Source organism: Choloepus didactylus, chromosome 2 (assembly GCF_015220235.1).
Source record: "Choloepus didactylus isolate mChoDid1 chromosome 2, mChoDid1.pri, whole genome shotgun sequence".
NCBI lineage: Eukaryota > Metazoa > Chordata > Mammalia > Pilosa > Megalonychidae > Choloepus > Choloepus didactylus.
Window position 1 is genome coordinate 213,781,735 of NC_051308.1, and position 19,382 is coordinate 213,801,116.

Here is a 19,382-nt window from a genome sequence, read left to right on the forward strand (position 1 = left end):
TAGTACACAGAAATGACAATGCTCTAGCAGTGACAAGGAGGAATGTCAGAGTTTACATCCTTGACAATGTTTGACAATTGTACCACCAGTGTAAGGTACAAAACCATGTAACGGAAAAGATGATGGCAATCTGGTTAAGTTTCTACTTACCTGAAGATTCAGGAATGCTGAGTCCATGATGTGCACTCAATAGCACTTCTTGATATCCCCCCCTCTGATTTCATGAACCACAGATTTCTAGCTCATTCCAATTATATTCGCAAATATTGACTCCTTGATATGCTATGGCCCTAAGATGACAAAAATGAACAGAATGTAGTTTCTGCTTCTAGTTCACAGGCTCTAGGAAAGATGGTCATGGGGGAAGAAAAAAGCAAACTGCTAACTGCTACAGAGTCCACTGGAACACCATCCATGATGCTGGTTAGGAACAAAATTATGTTTTGTTTACTTTATTCTTTCTCAGGTACCTCCTGAGGAAAGGAGGAAGCTAGGGATGATGGTGTTGTGGTAAAAAAAAACAAAACAAAACAAAAAAAAAACTTGTAAGTCCTAGTCTTAGCCTTAAGTTAGGTTTTTTCCAGTGCTCATTTTCAAGAAATACTGGAGAAGGATCTAAGTCATGTAGTTATAAAAGCCCAGAGAAGTAGGATGGTCAACTGAAAAAAATACCTCCCCCTCTTTAGCAGTTCATGTTAATCACTCTCTTTTTCGACCCTATTCAACTCTCTTGATTTCTCTCCCACCTCAGTGAATCAGTCAACAAAAATACAAGGCAACTACTAGTGATCTGTCACCTTAGGTTCTGTTTCCTCTACCCATGCCTTAAATGTTAGTGTTTCCTAGTTGTACACTGTTTCTTTTGTTCTACTCTTTTTTCTAAGCCAAGAAATCTTGTTCATTCCTATGGCTTTAACTACCATCAATAGGAGTAAGACTCTCAGATCTGTAATTCCAGTTTTGTAGTTTTGCCTGAGCACCAAACCTAAGTGTTTACTGGAAACCTTAATCTCACTGCCCCACAGGAACCTCAAAACTCAGTCTACACAAGGTTAATTGTTTTCCTTCCCAAATTTCACCACCTTTCTTCTATATTGTCCCTCCCATCTTGGCTAAAGGAATATCCCAGTGCTCATTTGTTCAAGTACAAACTAGGGTCTTGGTCTCTACTCCTCTCTTTCCTTCCTATCAGCCATTGAGTCCTGTTAATTCTATCCCGAGTGTCTCTCAAATCTGCCCTTTCCTCTCTCATCTTCATTGCTACTGTCTTCTTCCAGTCCCTCATCATCTCTCTCTCATACCGGGAAACCATTTAGCTACTCCTATCCCCCACCAGACTTTAAGCTCCTTAAGAAGACAGATACTGTTTTCCTCGTTTTTCAATTGTACTTGCTCCCTTCCCATAATACTGCTGGACACAGTGCTTTGCATGTTCACTGAATGAAGAATAACTGGAGGGCCTGTTAAGTTTGACTGCATACAAACCAGTAAATGTCTGCAGTTTCAATATTCTGAAATTTGTTTTATCCATTTTCCTCCTTTAAACGTTGATGGTTCTGCTCTTATGACAATCTATTATTCTGATCTAAAATCTATCAAGAGATAAAAATAATGCCAACAGCTATGCTTTGCTGATGGGGGGAAAAAAAGAGAGAGAGACCGCACTTTAGAAATAGAAGCCACTGTTGTCTTTATAAAACACAGAATTGGAATTGTGCTGCTGCTCTTGCTTGCTTCAGAAGGAACTGTACATTACAGCTGCTGGGGTAATTTCACAATGGACTGGACAAGGTACAGCTCAAAGCAGAACACAAATACAAGTCTCAAAGGGAAACAGATGCAAACAAGTACACAGCTGTGGGGCTCCAGGGGCATCTCCCCATCCATGCTGGACTTGAGAGGCATAAAAAGTTTAAAACTAAAACAAAACCCAGAGTAGTCACACATGCCCTCCACATGGTTGCTAAGTGCATCACACACCTATCAGGTTGGCCCGTGTGCACAGGAAAGTAATTTCATTTTTCCTTATTGCTACTACACCAGGGGACTCAGTGCATTTGACACATTTTCTTTACTTGCACAATCCTTGGAGGGTTTCTTATTTTCCTGTTTAAAAGAAGGAAATCTGCCTCCCCCATCTCCATTCTGTTTTTGTTTTGTTTTTTAGCCCATTCCCTCCACTCCTTTTCTTGAGCTCCCAAGCAGCAGCCAGAGGTTTTAAGTCAGTAGGAGTAGAGTAAGGGGACAGCACCAACCCGGCCTCTCTCCCTGCCCAGGGAGAAGGCAAGTCCTAATATGAGGGGGGGAGGGGAAGAGAAAACCAGAGAATCCCTTCTCCCCAGTCAGCTTAAAAGGCCAAATAGGAAAGAGTGCCCTGCATATCCCTTCCATGACCAGACTTTTAAGAAGGAAGGCATCCCAGCTACCATCCTGGATTGACCTAGGCCTAGTAAATAAATAAAAATAACTTCCCCCGATGCAGTTTACAAAACTGCCTTTTGGCTAGATTGAGATGCTTTCTACCCTGATGGGGAAGGAACTTCTATCCTTCTTTGTTACATATGATGCCAAGTCCATAACAATGTCCCACTAACTTTGTAGATACATCATGGGCCAGCTATGAAATCAGTGTCCCCTTGACTGTTATCTTGGGTGCTGGCCTCATTCACAGAATTCTCAACAGAAAAAGAAAACTATCCAAGAACATTGTTGCTTAAGCAAAGAGGAGGCCACAGAAGAATTATCTAGTAGGTGGGAACCAGGAGCTTTTTAGGGAGGTATCAGAATTTTAGGTACCTTATTCCCCAGCTGTATTCTAAGCCCAAGTTTCCTGCAACAACAGCCCCAGGCTTATCCCTAGAGACCAGCAATAGCACCTCAATCACCAATGGGTCAGGCTGGCCTGGAAGAAGGATCCAAATTCTCTTTTCACTTCTCTTCACTCTCTTCTTTATACACTCCCATCCTCTAAGCCCCCAACCCTGGATGTCTAAGTACCTCAACCCTAAAATGTCTTCAGAAAAGGAAGTCCCCAACGAGAAAGAAAAGGAACCATATCTAGAAAAAGCAATAAGGAGACACCAGTCTCAAGGAGTGGATAAGTGTGGAAGGTGCCAGAAGCCCTCCTGTTTATATGTCAGTTGGACAGACCTGCTGCTTTGCCCTGTTGTAAAGCCCAAGGGGCAGGCCAGCTCAAGGAGGACACCACTGGGCTTGAACAACAGGTTTTTGATCTTCTGTACCCAAGGAGCTAAGTCTGACCTTGCCAGTTAACAATGGGATCATTGTAGCCATGCAGAGAATTCATCATCAAATAGGCAGACAGGCAGGCAAGGCCAGCAAGCAAGGTGAATGAATAGAAAAAGGGAAAAGGAAGTCAGGGTAAGACAGGAAAGGCATAACAGTGGAATGAAGGGAGCAAGAAAACTGCGAACTAAGGATGAAGCTGGGTTCCCCCCAGCGCTTCCTCAAAACTTGGGTAAGAAGCACCGCTTAAATCGAACCCAAGCAAGCCAAAGCTTGCTGCCAATACTACTTCTCAATCAGCAAGCACCACCATTCAAACAAGAATAATCCTCAGTGACAAGGGTGTTTTTTAAGTCTCAAAGATTTTTTTAAAAAGTCAAAGCAAGGAGTCATTTTCTTGCTATTGCTCAAGCTGCTCCTCTTGCCTTTATTTCTTGGATGGCATGTGCAATGCCAAAAGAGCTAAAAATGCATTTCAAGCCCCAGCTCAAAACCCAACTGGAAAGAGTGAGGCAAAGAGAAAAAAGGAGAGAACATAAACTTGTTGCTAGGAGTAGGTGGCTGCCACCTGCTCCTTATGGACATTTGCAAATGCTGGTGAATGACTGGACCCTCCAAGAATGGTGTCCTGATCTCAGCTCTAAAATGCACCCAAGAAGAGCCCACTGTTCCAGGAGAGCTCCCCTCCCCAAAAGGGTGACTGAACATGAAGTAGACAGGATATGAAAGTGATGGACAGGGCAGATGGAGTGTTAGCATCACTCTCTTTAGGCACTTGTGTAAGGAATGTAGGCTCTCCGGTGAGCTGCCTCCTCCTAGGGCCCTCCATTCTGTTCTTCAGCTGGGTTTGTGCCCATGGGGCCACCCATGCTGTAGCAAGTAGGAAAGAAGTAAAGGAGGAGTTACTCAACAGTCCTGATGCCTTCTCCATAATGAAAGTTTGTGCTACGTTTTGTGAAGTTACTGAACAATGTAGCCAACCAGAACAGAACCTGGGATAGACTGTTTTGCATAGCAAATCTGGGTCTGTACACGGGTGCTGGGAAGGGGAAAGAATAGTTCTAACACAGGCCAGGGTTCAAACCGGCCTTCCTCTGGCTAGCCTCCAATCCTGGGCTAGGTCTAAAGTGTCATGGCTTCAACACCAGATTGGGGCAAACCCAAGCCAAGGCTCCTCAAAAAGAGGTATTTCCACATTGCAGCTGCAACTCCCCATCCCAAGCAGTGGGGCAGGAAAAAATATACAGTCAAGGAAAGAGGGGGCCTTGCCTCAAAGCCAGCAGGCACCAGCTAGAACCCCCTAACTCTCCAGTCTTAGAGATAAAAAAAAAAAAAAAAAGCCCATGCCACCCACTCACATGCCCTAGTGGGAAACCAGGAAAAATTCATTTGTGTAAACAGAGGCAATAGGGAGCAGCAAATCCCACAGCCCATCCACAGGATGTGCTGGAATCTGGGATTAGCCAAAGTGTCAGAGGACAGTCCAGAGGAAGGAAAGATGCACTGGCAGGAAAGAGTGTAGGGCAGTGCAGTGGAGGGAGCCTGCAGCAAGTAAAAGGTGGTATCTGCACATAGGAAGGAAGGAGCCTGAGCCCCATTTGGAGAGATAGCCATCCCCCACCTAGCTAGGCCAGAGAACAAGTTAGATACTCAGCTCCTTCTGATGGCTCAATGTTTCTGGGATGTAAACTCGGTGGGCATGGAAGGAATATCCAGATTTTGGCAATAGACTCAAGTTATGGTATAAAAATAACGTTTAGTTTTCTCTCTTTTTTCTTGTCTTAGACCTAAGGATCTTTTGTTATAAGATACCCCAATTAAGAAATATTGAAACATAAGAGACTTGACCATCAGAGATAAAAAGAAGCCAAGAATGAAAAATGCTTTGAGAATAACTCCAGACCCGGCCAGGGTGGGAGGCGTGGGGAAAGGGAAAGGAGGAGGCATTACATAGAAAGGCCAGGGGCCGGTCATCTCAGCAGCTCCAAACCTTGTCATGTGTGAAAGTGCAAATGTCAATGGATTTTAACCATCTTGAGGTTGTGATCTTTTTAAAAGCTCAATGAAGGTGGAAGTCAATTCCTCCAAAACAGCTGGCGCTCTGGCAGGAGGCTTGTTGAGTTAGGAGTATTTCTTCCCCACCTACCTCCTCTCCCACCCTCACCCCATCCCCCAAAAGAAAGGTACAAAAGGTTGCAGTTCTGCAGCATTACCGTTATAGGGAAGGCACTGGTTACCCACCAGCAGGCGGAAGGAAGACAGGGTCGTGTCACTTCAGGGCTAAGTGCCATAGTGCCTTAAGTCTTACTAGGGGTTGTATGTCTGTGAGGGGGGAGGTGTAAGGTAGGGTAGAAAAAGGCAGAAAGAGAGGATTAAGGGAAAGGAGGGGAGGTGGCAGCTGGGGAAGGAGCAACCAAAACCATTAGCATTAAAAATCTTCCTACAAACTGGATTCTAAACCCATTAAAACATCTAGTATGCTAAAATATTGATCTGGGTCTTGTTTCATTTTTCTTCTTAAACAAATCTAGACCTTTTCTGATTAAGGCTCCTAAAAAAACCTTCCCTCCTCCCACCCACTTTCCCAAGCCCCTCTCTTTCCCATCTAAAGTATCAAACCCAAACCTACCAGCTTTTGTCCGCAGGGCTGCAGAGCCGACCTTACCAAGCTGTCAGGCATGAGTCTTTAGCACTGTGAGTCACATGAGACACCTGTGTGTATGGTGGGCACCGGTGCTGCCCCTCTTGGTCCAGTGGGGTCAGGGCCAGATGTGACAAGATGGGGTGAGGGGTGGGGGGCGTGAGGTGGATGTCAGAAGTTTCTGGCTGGTGGTCTGGCTTACTGGCCCTATTCCCCCACCCTTTCACCCCCTCTATAGAAGGAAACAAGACCTCCTACATTCCTCCCTACCCACCCCCCTCTCCTTCCTGCTTCCTCTGGATTCGGGTGGCACAGCTCCTGGGGCTTGGAAAGCTTTCTTCCCTTCAGTGAGGTAACAGCGTTCTGCCTTCAAGCAAAGTACATGGTGCGCAGAGTATCCTGGTGAACCTGCACGGCTTTGGCCAGGGCCTGAGGGTCCCGCCCATTGCTCTGCCCAGATATGTGGCTCCCCTCTCCGCTGAAAAGGAAAATGAAGTAAGTGTTTCCTGGTGAACTGAGCTGCTGCTGGTCCCCTTACCCATCCCTGGGGAGCCAGTTCCCATACCAACTTAAGAAAAACCACAACCCAGGTTCAAGCAAATGAGCCCAAGGACACCAAATTGGACAATACCCATATTTCCTTCTACCAGGAGATGTCAGAAGGGTCTGGTACAGGAGACTGAAGGACAAAGCAAACCAGTATGACCCTAGGCCTCACCTGTCATGCTCCTTGTCCACCAGGTGGTACCGTGCCCGGAAAGCCACCAGGCGGGCATAGTAGGCAGGTGCTGGGATAGAGACGGAGCGTGTACATCGTACATAAGTGTGGCACAGCTGATATGTCAAGATCTGGAGCTCATCCGCTGTGAAACGGTTGTCATCCCAAAGGACATAGTAATGGGATGGTCGGCTGGTACCCTGGGAAGATAGGAGGGTGAAGGTCCCCCGGTTTGGCAGAGGGGATAGTTGATGATAAGGAACAGGATTATTGTCAAGACTTCGGCTACAATGGATGACCACCCATGAACAGGCAGCACAAAGCCACCTAGGTCATGACGTACCCTTCTTATGGGCAACCTGCCCAAGATGTTCAAAGTGCACTTCTGTTCAAAGTACACTCAGGGCTTATAGGAAAACAATCATCATTTGAATGCCATTCAGTGATGACTGATATCCTCTGGAGGCAGTGGTAATAATCAACTAATCTTTGACCCATTAAAAACCTCAGGACATAGCCCAGCTACCTGGATGCCTGCATGGCTGCACAGGTAGAAGTCAAACTCAAATGGGTGGGTGATGTTGGTGTCCACAGTAGTCCCAGCTGGGATGTTACCACTCTTCCCAATCTGTACAGAGACAAATACAAAAAGATAGCAAGACCTGCCTGGCCCTTACTAGAGCCCTGCCTCAATTCTACTCTGACTCCACCAGAATCCCCAGAGTAAAGCAGAAGCTGCTGTTCCCAGAGGGTACTGGTCTTAAAATTTAGGGCTTCTGAAGTTATACGGTCTTTTGTTCAAGTCCTGGTTTTTCCATTTATTAGCTATACCATCTTAACATGTCATTTAACCTCTCTGAGGTTAAACTGGAGATAATAACAGTACCTACCTCACAGGGTTGCTGTGAGGAAGACGCCTTGTACAGTGTCTGGCACATAGGAGAAGTTCAATAAATAGTAGTTCCCTTTCCCTTCTTTGGGAGCTGGTCTATATATGGGGTCTAGGCCAGAGAGCTAGGAGGAGGGAGAGGAAGTATAAGGGAAGGAGGGGAGAAAGAAGGAACTAAGGAAGGAAGGTGATAGAGCAAGAACCATAAGAGCTCAGGGGAAGGAAGGGGCCAGGAAGGAAAGATAGGGAAGCATAACCCCCCAGATTTTATCTCAGGGGCTTCTCCCCTACCAAGAGAAGAGAGACAGGTTGAGGGCATGGGTGGCCTCTTCAATCCTTACTCACTCGCTCATTCTTGTCAGCACAAAAAAGGCGGGTGTGATGGCGTTTCTGGACCACAATATAAGTGATGCCAGGCTGGTAATCCTTTTCCAGTTTGATACAGGCATCACGAATGGCCAGCAGCTCATAGTGGAGGATCTAGGAGGGAGATCAAGAGACACACAGCTCCTCTTGAGTCCACACACGCTTTTCTGAATTAAGGGATTGTCACTTGTAATATGGCTTTTTGCCCAGACAGTAAGCTGATGCTAAACCGTTGGGGAGGACAGGCGCTCCCTGCCAAAATCAGCCTTAAACTCAGTTCACCTGATATGTTCCAATAAAACCTTGGCTAGAAGGCTTAGCATCAGGATAGAGCACTTATCTGGTTCCTATACTTAGAGATGTAATATCAAGACAGAACGAAGGTTCACAGATAAATCACTAAAATCACAATGCCCAAATTATGTTGACTTCAGGATCAAGAGGATGATAGTAGGAGTTTTCCATGTGAGCTCCAAGAGCAGGCAGGGTTTGGACCACCAGAGAAGAGCAGATAATTCAGAAATGGAGACAGAGTGAGCAGATGAATTCATCCTGCAAAGAAGCAAGGACTAGCTAAAGAAGAAGCCACAAGTGAGTAACCATACACAAAAGTTGCATGTGGTCTTGTACATCAGATATAGGGAGGTCAAACTGTTTGGAAGAAAAGGATAGGATTTGGAATCCTATCCTGTCTTTAGATAAAACTAAGCTTTATCTACTTGTATTACCTTGAGCAAGTTATTAACCACTGTAAGTCTCATCCTCTCCAAATCTATTAATGTTACTAATAAGACCTGCCCCACAAAGCTGTTGTGAAGACTAACATAGATAATTAGGTCAAAACCTAGTAGGAACTTAAAAACTGCTGATTGCTTTGCAAAGCATTTCAAACTTTAATCCAAAACTATGTAAAGCCACTAGATATTTCTGAACAGAGAAGTGATATGATAAATGTCTGGTATTTTAGGAAATACTAAGTAACTTGGAGGAAATAGTTAAGAGCATGGACTTTGGAATCACACCAATTTGTCTGAATTCTAGCTCCACCACTTATTAGCTTGGGTGACACTGAAGAAATCATTTAACATTTCTAAGCCTCAGTTTCTCCTCCTGTCAAATGGGAATGATAATAATTTTATAAGACTACTGTAAGCATTAAATGGAAGATATATGAAGTGCTTGGTGCAGTTCATGGCACATAAGATGTACCCAATAAATAGTAGTGAAGGCTTAGCAGTGTGAGTGAATAAAAGGAAATATTATGAAGGAAGATCTACAGCAGTTGTTCTCAAAGTGCAGACTCCAGACTAGCAGCATCACCTAGGAACTTGTGAGAAATGCAAATTCTAGGGCCCCTCCCTAGACCCACTGAATCAGAAACTCTGAGGGTAGAACCCTGTGAACTGTTTAAACATGCCCTCCTTGTACTCCCTCAGAAGTAGTACCACCCAGGCCAACAGCTTAGAATAACTAGCAGCACCTGGCCCTCTGGCCTCAATGTGCAGTTTTTCCACCTAACATGGGTTATACCTGGGGGAGCTGGCCTTCAGGAACCCCATCTCGGTAGAAGATGATGCGGGTAGGCTTGAAGCGGGTAGACTTGTAGAACTGGATTAGCAACTCACGCACCATGTAAGACAAGTCTTCAATGATCTCCTGCCGTGGTCGCTGCACCCGTACAGTAGCACAGTAACGGCTGGGATGGGCATCCATGCTGCCTACCACCTGACAATGAGAGACACAATCAGATCCCCAGAACCCCCCACTCTCCCACATCATCAGGCTGTCAGTTTGGGGAAAGGCTTCTTAGCAAGAAAACTGTGCAGCTGAAAAAATAGGGCTTAGGATTCAATGAGCCCTGTGTTTCAAGCTCTGTTCTATCATTCATGTAGAAGTTACTTAATTCACCTGATATTCTTTTTCCTCCTCTCAAATAAAGATCAGAATATCTGCATGCAGTGCTGCTGTGGTACATATAAAACACCTTGCACAGGGCCTAGCCCACAGGAGGTACTTGAGAAATCTGATTTCCTTGCCACTTATAGAGGGTCATGTGAAGGTTTGGCACTATTACCTCAGAGTGACCTCATTCAGCCAGAAGTTGGTCCTTTTTCCCATTCAAGTGCTACCCTACCCAGGAACATGGGAGCAATGCCATTTTCAAAGGGACAGTGGCCAGAGCAGAGAACGGACGGCCACAAGGAAAAGAGAGATAAGCACAGTGTAGGATTTCCCTATACTTACTGAAATAAGACCTGTCTGCCTAGAGGGATGTGAGGATTGAGGAAACAGAAGTAGGAAGGAAGGCCTGATCCCCAGTAATTTGGAAGCCCCCAGGGAACAGGGAGCAAGAAATCAGTAGAGGGACTGGAGAGACATCTACTAGCTAGATCAGGGGCAAGGAGGGGCAGTGTCAGAGGAAAGAACATTCCAAAAATAGGCATGGAGAAATAGCATGAAGCCAAAGTGATAGAGACTGGGCCACATTTCTGGCCACAGCCTACACTCTCACTGTTCTTCCTAGAAAAAAGACACCATACAAAGTTAGTTTTGTTAAGATAAGAGAGTGGGTAAGGAAGACGGTCAGTTGGAAGGAGATCTTATGAAGGGTCAAGGGCTTTGAGGATTCACAGCTCAGAGGAGAACCTTAAGAGAGTATCACTCACTGCTGTGATAGAGGGTTTTTTCCCATCCCCTGCTGGGGGGTGTGTAACATCTGCTCCCAGGAATATCACTGGCTGTTGAAAGACGGCAGAGCTGAGCAAGAAAGAAAAGACAAACAGTAAGGAATTGGACCTTCTCTTCCTGGAACCATCCTAGCACCCACTTTGGTCCTCTCGCCCTTGTGTCTGACTCACTCTGCCTAGTCAAGGTTCTGTCTCTTCATCAATCCCCAGGATGGTACCTTGACAAGGAAAAGTGGGAAATAGAGTTCATACCGCTGGTGTGGGACTAGGATGTTGTTAATGCCACCAAGTTTGACGTTGATCTTGAGGCAGAGGTTAGACAGAGTCTGAGGCGAGGTCTTGACCACATTCTTCACCTGCACACACTGCGTAGCCATTCCCAAGAGTGTATCTCCAACACGTTTCACCTCAGCTATGGGCATGGAGAGAACTGATTAGTGCATTCAACAAATATTCACTGAATGTCTACTAGATGGCAGGTGCTATACAAGGTGCTGGGAACAAAATGGTAACCAGAAACACAGAGGGTTCCTATTTTTATGGTGCTTACTATTTAGTGACTAATTTTTTAAATCACAAAAATTACAACAGTGATAAATACTATGAAAGAAAACTTCATGGAGCTATATAGGGGAGCTATATATAATAGGGGGTAATAACCTAGTCAGGAAGATTCTTAGGCAAGTAATGATTGAACTGAAATCTGAAGGCAGCAAAGGACTTGCAAGAGAGGGGGAGTTTGGGAGACAGCATTCCAGGCAGAGGGAAGAGCATGCAAAAATGCACTATGGAGGAGATAAGCTATGTTTAAGAAACTGAAAGGCCAGAGTAGCATAAAAGGAAAGCAAGAGGACCATGGTGTAAAAGAAAGAATGTGGTCATTAGGTTGATTAGGGAAGAGATGAGGGTAGCTTAGATTAAGAAGACAGTTGTCAAGATGGAGGGAAACAAATGGATTCAAGAGAGATTTAAAGGATTCAGTTATGGACTGGACATGCAAGTAAGGGAAAAGTTTTATGGATATTTTCTGAGTTTCTAGCTTTTGTAACAGATCAAAAATTCTTTTTGAGATATTTTGAATCTGAAGTGCTGTTTGGCCATCCCCATTAGGGTATCTACTAGGCAGCTGGGTATAGTGATTAGAAGCTCAAAAGAGTAGCCTGAAATGGAGATGCAAATTTGTGAGAAATTTAGGTACAGGTAGTAATTGAAGGCATGGTCTTAGATGAGATCACTAAGTGAACAGAAGAGGGCTTAGAGCCAAATCTTGAGGAACTTCCAATATTTGCAGAACAGGAAGGAGATGAGCCTGCACAGGAGAAAAAACTCCAGCTAGAAGAAGACCAGGACAGCACTGTACCATGAATACAATGGGGAAAAGAGAGTGTCCTAAGAAGAAGCAAGTGGTCAACAAAGTGAAATGCTGTTAAGAGATCAGGTAAAACGAGGACCAGAAATGTACTTTAAATTTAGTGAAACAAAGGCAAAATTTTAATATACACAGGCAAAAAATTCATTTGGTGATATAAGGTATCAAGGAAAAGATGTAGGATTAATGAAGAGTTTGTTATGTTTTCAAAAGGAAGAGTCTGAGCATATTTAAAAAGCTAAAGGGATCATTTCCACTTCCAAGAGAAATGGATTAGTTAGTGGCAAACCAGTGCCCCTGAAGAAAACATTCAGAAAAGCCAAATAAAGTAAAGAAATCATCTTTTGAAAGCAGCAGAGAGTCCTGAGACAATGGGAGGGTCTAAAACGCCAGAGAGGGAGAGAATCTCACAGACACGAGCTATCTTCTGCAGCTGCTTTTACCCTGGGAACGTGCTGATTCTAGGCGTGAGCAGGGGCTGAGATACAGGCTTTGCACCAGCAGAGGGCCAGCAGAGGGGAGAGAGAAACCAACAGGGCTTCTGGCAGAGAGAGACTCTAGACTTAAATGTGAAACAAAACTGATAAATTGGTCTACGGTAAACTTTTAAAATTCTGTTCAACAAAAGACAACATTAAGAAAGTAAAAAGGCAAGCCACAGTGCAGGGAAGATATGTGAAACACACATAAATATTCAACAAAGGGATTATAAAGGACACCTACAGACCAGGAAGAAAAAGGCACATAAGTCAACAAAAAAGGAAGATTTTAACAGGTACTTCGCTCAAGAAGCTAGTGAAATATCCAGTAGACATATAAAAAGATACTCAACTTTATCAGTCATCAAGGAAACAATGCAATATCACTAAAAACCCACAAGAATGACTAAAATGAAAAAGACAATACAAATTTAATAAGGATGTGAAGCATTTGTATTTCTCATAAACTGTGCATAGAAGTATAAATTGGTACACCTAAATTCCACTCTAAATACACACCCAACAGATACAGGTACATATATTCAAAGGACATGTATAAGAATGTTCACTGAAGCATTATTTGTAATGGCCAAAAACTGGAAACAACCCAAATATGGCCATTAACAGTAAAAAGAATAAATAAATTGTGGTATATTTATATGATGGAAAAACTACACAGTACACACACAAATAACTTCACACAACAGGATACATAATGTTGAGTGAAAAAAGCAAAGCACAACAAAGTACATACTGTACAAGTCCACTTTTACATAAAGCTCAAAAACAGGCAACAAACACTAATCCATGGTGTTAGAAGTCAGAATAGTGATTGCCATTCGTGGAGAGTTATAGTAACTGGGAGCATGGCTTTTGGTAATGTTATGCTATCTGAACTGGTATTGCTTACATTGTTGTGTTCACTTTGTGGCAATTCATTGAGCTACAGATATAAGATTTCTATATGTATATTTCAATTAAAACTTTACAGAAATAAAAGCCAATAGTATCAAATTAGTTGAAAGGAAGGAGTGAAAAGGCAGGATGAGTGATGGCACCAAACTAGAAATGGGCAAATGTGACACTGCCCGTCTACACTGTTACAGCACCCACATGCCAAATGGACCTTTCCTTGTCTGTCACAGGGAGGTTTCCTCTCACCGGTCTTCCTGCGGGGAAGAACCTGACCACTCCTCTTTATTTGTTGACTTAATTCCTTGGGAGATGGCCCCACTGTCCAGATGGTATAATCAAGAAACAGCATGAAAGTGCAAGAGACCCAAGGCCCTAATCAAGGTATGAGGCTGTAGTAAAGGGTAATATTCCTAAGCCCAGGGAAGAGAAATTTCTCTGAAAAAGCACTGCCTTCCCCAAGCATACTGTACAATACTCCTGAGGCAAACCAAAACAATGGATTCTCCCTCTAATGGAAGGACCAGAAACATGGATAATTACTCAAGTCAGTCAGTTCTAACAACCTCCCTTATCTTCCATCCAAGGGCCATCAATTTTGGGTCCACGAAAGACATGGCTTGGAGATCATCCAACTTCCCTCCTTAAGTAATTCTTGAGTATCTCATCAGTGGAAGGCTCTACCTCAGGTTTTTATGTGTAGAGGGAAGAAGAGCAGAATCAGATCCACTCCATGCTCAAAGTAATATCAAACAAGGTAGTTATTGGTTACCAGTCAAATAAACTAATTCCTAGAGGAATCCAGAAAGCGATGAGTTCACCCTCCACGAGGGATGAAAAGAGGTGGTTTCAAGAAATAAGTCACATTTAAACTGGGTCTTAAGGATGGAGATAATTTTAATGATAAATTGGGGAATAAGAAGAGTACTTAGATATTCCAGGTAAAGGCAAATGAAGTGAGCAAAACCAGAGATTGGAAAGCACAGACAAGGAGTTTGCATTCAGAGTGTCTACTATGTGCTAGGCACTGTTAGATGCTGTTTTTTATATAATTAATTCATGAGGCTCAGAAAGGTTAGGTAACTTGCCTAAGCCAGGAGACTGGCACAGCAAGAATTGAAATCCATTTCTGTCTAGTTCCAGAGCCAATGATCTTTCACTATGTTGTATTATGGCTAGTTAAAGAGAACAGTACAAGATAAAGCTGAAAAGGATAAACTAAGATCGGGGACCTCAAAACCGTCTATGTAGTTGTGAATGGGAGCCAGTGAAGGCTTTTTTTGGTAGTATGGTCACAAAAAGTCTCATCTGGTAACTAACTAACTACGAAATATTTGAGAAGAAAGGTTAGAACCAAGTTGGGACAGTGTGGGTAGACAGCAGGAAATTTTAACCCTAACCCTAAAGACTGTTTGAAAAAAAAAAAAAAAAAAAAAAAAGAACATCGAAGGTGAAGCAAAGAAAAGACAGACTACTAAAGGTACCCAGAAGCAATGGTGATGTCAAACACAGAAAAGTAAAGAGAAGGGTTTACTCATAGTCAAAGGAGAAGAGAACAATTACTGAAGAAATGGTCCGCAAAAATCTTTATCAGGGCAAAGACCACATCTGTTTTACTCACCAATGTATCCCAGGATCAAGCACAGTGTCTGACACATAGTAAGTGATCAATAAATTCTTGTAGAAGTAAGGGACAGAAGACTGAAGGGAAAGACAGGAGTTGCAGAGAGTTCAAAGTTGAATCAAGATTTATTAACACATATAAGGTGATGACTAAAGAAACTGAAATGAATGAGAATTTCAATAAAATGTAAAGACAGAGATCACAGAGGACAGAAACCTGGGGAATACCAGGCATTGGGAGACACTATCAAGGAAATACCAAATTAAGGGAAGAGAAGAACTGAGAAAGGCCACAGGTGACTCCCTACAGAGGGGGTATGCCACAAAAGTAGATGAAAGAACCTAAGGAGTGAGTGGCTGGTAAGAAAAAGGACCAGACAACAAAGAGAACTCATTAAGAAGTTCAAAGTAGAAAAAAAAGTAAAATAGGAAAACAAAAGTTAAAGGAGATGGCAGAATTGTGGTAATGTGCTCTAGAATGGGGAATCTGAAGATGTTTGAGAGTTGAAGGGTGTGAAATCCCAAAGACAGTAGGATGGAAAGGAAAGAAAAAGCACAGAGGGGTTGGCCAACATACAAGGAGGAACATCTCTTCCTTTGAGGGAAGACAGGTAGAGAGGGAACGTGGAGTACAGGGAAAAGTGCTGAGCCAGAAATGTATATAGTCATTCCTATTATTAAAAAAAGAGGGAGACAGGAAGACAGAGAATCTCTCAAAAAATCCAAGTCATTCCCAGGCAACAGAAGACTAACAGAACCACCACACATTCTGCTGGGGTGTGTGTACACAATGACCTAATAGACAACACACACCTAAGGATAGAGATCTGTTCCTACCCTTCTCTGTATCTGGCCCAGCTTAGCACAACATACAGACCAGAACATAGAGGTGTATGTGTATGTTATGTTACTCCCAGTGTATGTTACTGGGAGAGAGTGTGAGCAGGTAAGCAGGCTGGGATGATGCAATGGCTCATACAAGCTGAAATCCCTTCCTTCTGTAAGAGGAGCACTGACATTAAGGAACAGCGCTGGCCAGAGCCATGAATCCACATTAAGTCCTCCCTTGGAGCCTCTGAGGAGCTACCCTGAGAAGAGACCCATCATCATTATCTCTGTCCCAAGAGAACTGTACCATACACTGGCGTCTTCCCTGGCAGGATGACGATAATGAGCTGTAGCCCAGAGTAGGTGTTCTTGAGATGCCGGAACATGGGCTCCACGCTGTCTGCCCCCTGCGCATATTTGCAGAAGCAAGGCTGGCCCTGGATGGGCATCCCTGCATCTTTGGAAATCTTCCGCAGCTGGTCTGTGAAGTTCCTGCAGCACAAATATGGTCATGACAGAAGGCAGTCAGTGCCCCTTTAATACCGCTGACTGAACACCTCCATCTCAGGTGCTCAGCACTATGAGAGGCTCAGAAAGATTCTAAGATGAAGGAGACATGATCACAGCTAGTGTGGGGGAAAAAAAACACACATGTAGTTGAGTAGTACAAGACAGAGTGTGCAAAGCACTCAAAAGTACAAGCAGAGAGCTGAGGGGGTCCAGAGAAGGGACCTATAGGAATTCTCAGAGTCCCCACCTTGCCCCACTGAAGTAGCCAATTCCCATGTTCTGTTAATGTCCTTAGCAATAGGCAGATGCCCAAAAGGAAGCCCTCTCTGCTCAAAATGAAATAAAATGAGGTTCCTACAATGTTCGGAGATGCTCAGTAAAGACGAGCTCCCTCCTCCCCTACTGGTTCTTTGAAGGCTGAGAGCCAATAATTAACTGAGCTTCATTCCTTGGGATTTAGGGCTTTTCCCTGGGAAAGGGAGATAAAGTTGGAAGAGAGGGTACATTTGCAGTAGATTTAAAAAAAAAAAAAAGAAATCAAGCCACATAAATATCCTGACAGGTGAAACTAACAGACTGAAATGAGCACTAGGAAATGTAATTTGCGCCAATACTGTATTTAGATTAAAAGCAATAACATACAAACGAAGAATGGAAGCAATTCTTTAGGGGGTGTTATAGAGCATATAAATATAACTATCAGTAATATAGATTCAAAATCATACTTAGTAAAAAAATTGCATATTTTTCACTTATTTAGTATTTTCACTAAATAAGTATTTTCACTTTTTTGGTGAAAAATGCAAGAAGTATAAATACAGCATATTATGTAAATTTTAAAGTCCTTTATATAGAGAGGCATATAAGAAAAGATAAATTGGATAGAAAGGTTACAATAATACATAACAGGGGCTGCATCAGAAAGGAAGAATGGGACTAAGATGGAGGATTTCAAGAAATTTCAAATTCATTGGTAATATTTTACTTACTTTTTAAAAAAGGATAAAGTAAAGTAACAAAATACTGGATGGTGGATACATGGGTGTTGCTATATTATCCTTCATCTTATTTTGTATTAAAATTTTTTTTTTTTTCAAAATAAATGTTAGAATAAAAAAATACAACCTAACAACTGTTTCATGTAAATAACAGCTAGGGCTTTGATGGACTACCATCAGTAGTTCTGCCATTTCTATGCCTTGTATACAACTGCAGTGTAACTACTAAAAAAGCCAGTGTCACCAGATCCTATTAATAGTGGGTCTCTATTCCAAGGAAAGTGGTATTCCCAATCTTCTCTTGACTGCCAGATCATACTTGAGATATTGTCTCCAGTGCTAGGGAACACAAAGTGTGCTGAGATGTTCTAGGATGGGATAAGTCTTGAAATCCTGTCCTAAAAGCGATAGGGTGGAACCTAAGACTTCCTCATCCATCCTCAACTACCAGATTTTCCAACGCAACTCTACAGCCACCTTCATCTCTTCCCCCTCTTATTTCAGTGGAAAAGACAGATGCCCTTTCCCTGTGCTCTGGATTCCATCCCCTCATACACCCTCAGGGACTCCAACTACTTTCTAATTTCTCTGAGTTCTGTTTTCAGCCATCTGCTTACTATGCGTAGTCTCCCTGGACAATTGTACTCACTCCCACGGCTGAGGATTCCCCAATCTTTATCTTTAGCCCAGAACCACACATCCATCTGAGTACCACCAGCCCAATTACACAAGCCATGTTCTTCACCCTTATCTAGGGTCACTGGGAGAAGGGAATGTCTGATGAATTGACCCATCCCAACTCTGAAAATTTGGGTTTATCTTTTTTTTTCAGTCCAAAATGTATAAAACAAGTGGATTGTTTACCAAAAGAAATGGGCAGGGGAAGGACATGGGAGTCAGTGAGAAGCATATAGAGAATAGGACTTTCCACAAGGTGACTGAGGCACAAAGGGGGAGAGCTAGAGCTCCAAGGGGAGTCTTTCTAATATTGTTAGGGCCAGTCCTCCAATACCAGGATTAGACCAGGAACAGCCAGGCCTAAACGGGGCTAAAATCCCAAAACCCCAGGAAAGAGGACATTTAAGAACTCATTTAAGAGACACTACAATTGTGATGATGGTAGTTGTGCATCTATGAGGGGAGAGGGGTGAAGGGTGGTGACAAAGCAGCCAGAGCCCCTATATTCATCAGTGGTTGCTGATCTAATTGTTATGAAAACCCCCTGGCCAGCTGAACCCTCCATTATCCTCATCACTGCCCAAAGTGGCCAGCTCCATTGACTCTTCCTCATCCCCAGGGTACACTGACCCCACTCCAGGTCCAGAGAGAATAAGAAGCCACCGCTTCAAAAGATGGTAGGAACCACTGACTGCAGGAACTTTACATGGATGGATTTTGTGATATTTGAAATATATCTCAATAAAGCCTAAAAAATAAAAGGCGGCACTTACTCATGCACTCACTCAAGACCATTACTCCCCAAACCTCTGATCCTTTAACCATTTGGCTATATGACCTTCCTCTTTCCAGCCCCTTAGCCACATGTGGCTCAGAGGTCCTTACGATTCACGTTCACTTATTCAGGTCACTTGGACCTGACTGAACAAATCCCATACACAGGAGAGGACATTTCAGAGGACCGACTGAGCACACTGCTCTTTTTTTGTTTCCAATTAGGAATTCAAGCTTTGAAGACTCAGATCTGATTTGATCCCAACTCTGATACTTTCTTGATGTGCAAACCGTGGGCCAGTTACTTAACCTCTTTGAGCCTCAGTCTCCTGAAAATGCAAATATCACCACCTACTCACTGTGAAGATGAAATGAGAGAATATAAATTAGGTACTTAGTACAATGTTAGCATAAATATTATAGTCATCACTACTACTATTTACCACCAATGTCAATAATTTTAACAATAATTTAGGCCTCCCTAAGAGACGCATACCCTGAAATCATGGTCTCTGATACGGATATGGCCCGTTACCCAAACTCCTGACCACAGATAGACAGAAAAGGAATAGACAGAAGTTTGAACCAGAAAGCACATGGGAGGCAGTGTAAATAGTCAAAGAAAGCAGACTATATATCAAATTTTGGCTCTTTGGGGTAGGAG

The 19,382-nt window shown here is 43.2% G+C and overlaps 1 protein-coding gene across 5 annotated transcripts in view; it reads right to left on the minus strand.

The window, feature by feature from the left end:
- Positions 1 to 1,665: 1,665 nt before the first annotated feature.
- The window catches only part of LOC119527571 (protein argonaute-1), a 33,932-nt gene continuing 16,215 nt past the window's right edge, over positions 1,666 to 19,382 (minus strand). For all 5 annotated transcript variants that reach the window (XM_037827730.1, XM_037827731.1, XM_037827733.1 and 2 more), the window contains exons 12-19: positions 16,066 to 16,250; positions 10,800 to 10,959; positions 10,527 to 10,617; positions 9,391 to 9,585; positions 7,840 to 7,974; positions 7,132 to 7,233; positions 6,606 to 6,805; positions 1,666 to 6,365 (exon numbers count right to left, since the gene is read on the minus strand). In XM_037827730.1, the coding sequence (XP_037683658.1) occupies positions 6,257 to 6,365; positions 6,606 to 6,805; positions 7,132 to 7,233; positions 7,840 to 7,974; positions 9,391 to 9,585; positions 10,527 to 10,617; positions 10,800 to 10,959; positions 16,066 to 16,250 (1,177 nt within the window). In that variant the 3' untranslated portion in view covers positions 1,666 to 6,256. The remainder of the gene's footprint in view (positions 6,366 to 6,605; positions 6,806 to 7,131; positions 7,234 to 7,839; positions 7,975 to 9,390; positions 9,586 to 10,526; positions 10,618 to 10,799; positions 10,960 to 16,065; positions 16,251 to 19,382) is intronic.